The sequence below is a fragment of the Arachis stenosperma genome, chromosome 10 (assembly GCF_014773155.1).
Source record: "Arachis stenosperma cultivar V10309 chromosome 10, arast.V10309.gnm1.PFL2, whole genome shotgun sequence".
In the NCBI taxonomy this organism is placed as follows: domain Eukaryota; kingdom Viridiplantae; phylum Streptophyta; class Magnoliopsida; order Fabales; family Fabaceae; genus Arachis; species Arachis stenosperma.
In genome coordinates this window covers 42953201-42958446 of record NC_080386.1, presented here as the reverse complement: position 1 = coordinate 42958446, position 5246 = coordinate 42953201, and the positions used below count along the sequence as shown (strand labels likewise).

Here is a 5246-nt window from a genome sequence, read left to right as displayed (position 1 = left end):
TGTGACCGGTTGCCAACAGGTTGCCTAGATGACGTGTCAGGCGAAGGCTGAGTTGCCAAATATAGGTGCCGCGTGTCATTAGAAATTGTTGCAGGGACTAAAAACCCCCTCCCTGCCCAAACTGTTCTCAGCCCCACCAGCAACACCCTCCACTCACCACTCCTCCCCAGTACTCCTCCACCAACTCCATCGCCGCCACCACTACCACCGCCTCACAACCTTCGCAACTCATGCGAGTCCTCCACCTCTTCTTCTTCCTCCACAACCTCCCAAATCTTCACCCAATGGAGGTTGTCTCTCCCGACAACACCCTCCACCACCACCACCATTACTCCTCTGTCACAACAACTACCACCAACTCCATCACCGCTTCTACTTCCCAACAATCTCGAAGAACTCTTTCACCTCTCTGAGGTTTAACTCACAACCAACTCCGAATCCGACCACGCCACAGCCATCCACCTTCTAGAACGTTCTCTCGTCTCAAACCCTCCTCAACAGCACATATGAACACCTTAGACAGGGCACTGAAATCAATTGTTAAGAATCAGATCTGCTATATGTTAATATTGTTATATGGTTATGATTGCAGCATATTATCCTCCAAATCATCATTGCATGAAAATTGAAAGCCCAAAAATTGAATTCTGCAATCCTCCACTGGTGACATCACTGCGCAAGCACTTCCTATGTGAAAATTTAAGTCACCCATTCCTTCCATTGGACCAGAAATTGCGGCCTAGTTTAGGCCTAAATCACCGCCACCAAATCCTGAAAAGTGATCTCCAAGTTGCTGATGATGCATTAATGGAGCCATGAATCACAGCGACGAGGGCACCGGAGGGCTTAGGCCTACGATTTCAGAGACAAAGCTGCCACCAGAGACGGTGGGACCTCCGCGATCAGAGCTCGGTGGTGGTGACTTGGAGCCGTTGTTGCTGGTGGTTGTTCCTTTAGTCCTCTTGTTGCTCCGGCAGCCGCCGCCGACCGGAACATTTCTCTTATATTTGATTTTGGGTCAAATCATATCTCTTGTTCAGTTGCTAGTTGCTGATTGAAGAGAGGAAAGAAAAAGAACAAAGCATGTTTGCATCTATATAAACTGTAATCGTGCAATTGAAACTTCAAGTGTGATTAAATCTATTGTCTGATGAGTAAATTATTTTGATGAGTTGCGAAGGTTGTGAGGTGGTGGTAGTGGTGGCGGTGGTGGAGGAGTGCTGGGGAGGAGTGGTGAGTGGAGGGTGCTGCCGGTGGGGCTGAGAACAGTTTGGGTAGGGAGGGGATTTTTAGTCCCTGCAACAATTTCTAGTGACACGTGGCACCTATATTTGACAACTCAGCCTTCACCTGACACGTCATTCAGGCAACCTGTTGGCAACCGGTCACAGGGGTCGATACGTTCACTAACGTTGATGGTTGAGGACCTGGTTGAGGTTTCTGAATGATAAAAGTGCGACATGTCCCAAGTTAAAATGCTCAGGAGCCGAAAAGGGTATTTACCCTAAAATTTTTTATAAAAGAAATCACAATAAATAAATTAAACCCTCTGATTTAATATTAAAAAAAATTTTAAGAATTAACTTGCAAAGTAATTGATAGGTCCCATTACTGATTCCCATACCAAAATAAAAATACATACACAACCAATAAAATTAAATTGCATATTTTTTTTTCATAATGAAAAATTTTAGCCTCAAAGAACACACTTAGTATGTGTTTGAGGGGTGGAGATTGACTCGATTTCCTTCGAAACAAAAAATTCTTTTAAATTTTTAAAAATAATTAATTTTATTCATATGGCTAAACATTTTTAATACGAAAAAATTATCGTTATATATGTTCAAAAATGGCCTTGACCGAGTGAATGAGGTATATATAAGAACAAGTAAATCGTTAGAGATAAAAAAATTCCTTTTAGTGGAACAAAAATCTTTTTTAAGGCAAAAAGCACAACTCATCAATAATAAAAGAAGGAAAAGTCTAGGAGGCAGCAGTTTTATTGAATTTTGGTTAGTATGTAACTAGTAGAGAAAGGTGAGTGAAATTTCACACCAATTTCACATCATCAAATCATCATTGATGGCTAATTGATGGCTAACAATCACAAAAATTGCTGGCCCCTAGCATTGCTCATAAAAGAATTAAAAAAATTCACTCCAAACTGAATTACTTTATTTTCGATATCTATATCTCTGTATAAAAAAGTCTAGGGGCCAACAATTTTATTAAATTTTAGTCAACATATAATTATTAAAAGAAAAGTGAATAATCTCACACCATTAAAAATATCATTGATAATTATTTGATAACTATAAATTACAAAAATTAATAACCTCCTAATACTTCTCTTTATATTACACTATTTTGACCTCCCTTTTAGAAAAAGCACCATTTTTTCATCTATTTAAAACATAAAATGTATTTATACACATGATAAATTTTCAATCATGCATACATATTTTAAAAATACCTTATTAATAGCCTATAATGTTATAAAAACACCATAATAATTTCCATAAGCCATGACATGTATACATAACTTTTAAATGATTCTTCTATTTTTAATTCTCTAACAAATATTCTTATTAAAACATTCGAAAACTAAACTAAATAAACGCTAAAATTAAATGCATGAACATGCAAGTCCAAAAGTGGCAGTTAGAACCCCTAGGCCCTAGCTATCCCCTAGACCCATATTAAGACCGAATATGGTCATTGGCCAATGACTATAGCCAACATAGTCCCGTTTCATTGTTTTTTTTTCTTTTATTTTTTACCTCTGAAAACTCAAAAAATGATGTTTCATAATTAATCCACAGCTCATCACCATGAGAATCCAACCACTATAGAGATTGATGTAGGGAACAAATAATTAATAAGATTTCCATTTTTATGGAGGCACTGAAAAGAAATACTTGAAAACACCCTAAAAAATTGAACCCAAAATTAACAGTTGTGGATTCAAGGACCACGCTGAATAACTCCAACACACAGTCACTGACCAAAGAGAAATTGAAAGTTGAGGCTTCATATTTTTAAAAATTGGATTTTAATTTCAACAACCATACCTACTATAGCAGCATTACTCGATATGATGATGCTTCTTTTTTTATATAAATAAATACATTTAGCTAATAAAGTCTTGATTCCGATCAATCCTGATTTAGAAGTAGAAACTAGAAAACAGATCCTTATAGAAAGAGCTTTCTCGATCTCCTTTTGCTATTATATGAAAAAGAAAAAGAAGAAAAGATTCTCATCCCAATGGGCAAAGGCTGATCAAAATCATGCCCATAGTGATGAATTCACATCCACTAAAGTTGCATTACCCATTGCAGGAAAAAAAATAATTGCAGCAAAAATAGAGAATTAATAATAGAGTGTATATAATCATCTTAATAAAAATAATTTTTTCCCAATCTACTATTTGAATAAAAAATTATATATATAAAATCAACTAGGTATATACTAAAAATTAATTATTAAATTAATTATTTATATAAAATATATATTAAAATATAATTATATAATAAAAATAAATTAAATAATATATATATTTTTATATACAAATATATAATTTCTGATTGTTTATAAAACATATATTAATTTTTATAAAAAATAAAAAATTGATTAATAATTATTCGTGTATTAAAATTAAACTTTAGAAAACAAACAAAGACTATTTTTTTGGATATTATAATTGGAAGAGTGTAATACATTAATATTACACTAATTTAATGTAATGCATTGATATGGGAGTTTTTAATGTTATAAGAAATTGTGACTTACGATTTCAGAAAGAGACAAAAAAATTGTGAAAATGAGATTAACGATTTTAAGTAAGACAATTTTTTTTTTTCAGAATTTCTACAACCATGAAATCGTTACTCTTATTTTCTAAGTTAATTTTAGCCATTGATTGTTGATCTAAAGCTTTCTAATTATTGTTGCTCTTCACTCAAATCGTTGGTAACAATTTTAAACAAATCGACACTAACGATTTCTTTAAAATTAATTATGAGTCCCATAGTTAGGCATTACACACCCAAAACTTCATTTATGCGTATTACACTACTTTAATGAACATATCAAAAATAATTAGCGACAAATAAACCAACTAAACTGATTTTCCCTTTTCTATATATACAAAAAAGGTTAATTAATTTCCAAACTCCCAACAGACAATTTAATGTAATGTAATATGAACATTCAAGAACAACAAGAACAATGAACACTAATAAAAAAAATTAAAAAAAAAAACATTAGCTAACTAGTACCATGGCCATGTTGTGAATGTGAACTTTGCCTTTCTTCTTGTTGTTCTTCTTCTTTATTATCATCGTCGTCATTATCGTCATCGTCTTCTTCGTCTTCATGATCATCATCAGGATCCTCTTCTTTAATCTCCCGGGATGGAGTCTCCTCCACCTCCGGCGCCACGTGCTCTCCTCCTCCATTAATCTCCGGCGGCGCCACGACCTGAGGCGGCGGAACAGGAGGAGAGCGAAGAACAATGGTGCCGTCGACGCAGGAGGAGCACTTGGTTTCAACCCAAGTTTCAATGTCGTAATCGCCGATACCCATAATCCGACGACCCGAACAGATTCTACCGATCATTCCCGCCACCACACCCAAAACGGTTATAACTGCCACCACCCCAATAACGGCTCCAACCGAACCGTTACCCGAATGGGTCGTGTAAGCTTGCTCCGTCACTTCTCTTGCCGGCGGCGGTGGTGGTGGTGGCAGCAGCGACAGCGGTGGTGCCTGTTCCACTAATGGTGTGGACATCTATATATGTATGGTGGTGATCAAATTTATTTATTTTTGGGTGTATTGTTTTGATGATTTTGAGGTAAGATTTTAAGGTTGTGTGAGAGATGAAGAAGAAGAAGATGATGAAGGGGTTAACATCTTATTCATTAAAAGTGATGATAATTTATTTGTTTTTTTCAGGAAAAAAAAAAGAGAACTTTTAAAGTTTTTTGTTTAAGAAAGTTTATGTTTTTATATCAAACATTTTATGGGTTTGGTTTATGATTTGTGAAGCAGAGAGGAGGAGCATATAGTATGGACTATGGAATAAGAACAAGGTATAAGAAAGAAAGGACTTGAAAAGAGAGTGAGTTTCTTTCTTCTAAGACTTGTTCTCAACCACAAAGTAGGAACTGGAATATTAATAACATCTTTAAATGTCATTTTTTGTGTGCCCTTTTTTTCTCTTCCCCTTCAGGCTTAGACCA

At 35.3% G+C, this 5246-nt stretch overlaps 1 protein-coding gene across 1 annotated transcript; it reads right to left on the bottom strand.

The window, feature by feature from the left end:
- Positions 1-4269: 4269 nt before the first annotated feature.
- Positions 4270-4794, bottom strand: LOC130957024 (uncharacterized). The gene has a single exon (XM_057883930.1). It carries the CDS (start codon positions 4792-4794, stop codon positions 4270-4272), a length of 525 nt encoding a protein of 174 aa, XP_057739913.1.
- Between the last annotated feature and the right edge of the window lie 452 nt (positions 4795-5246).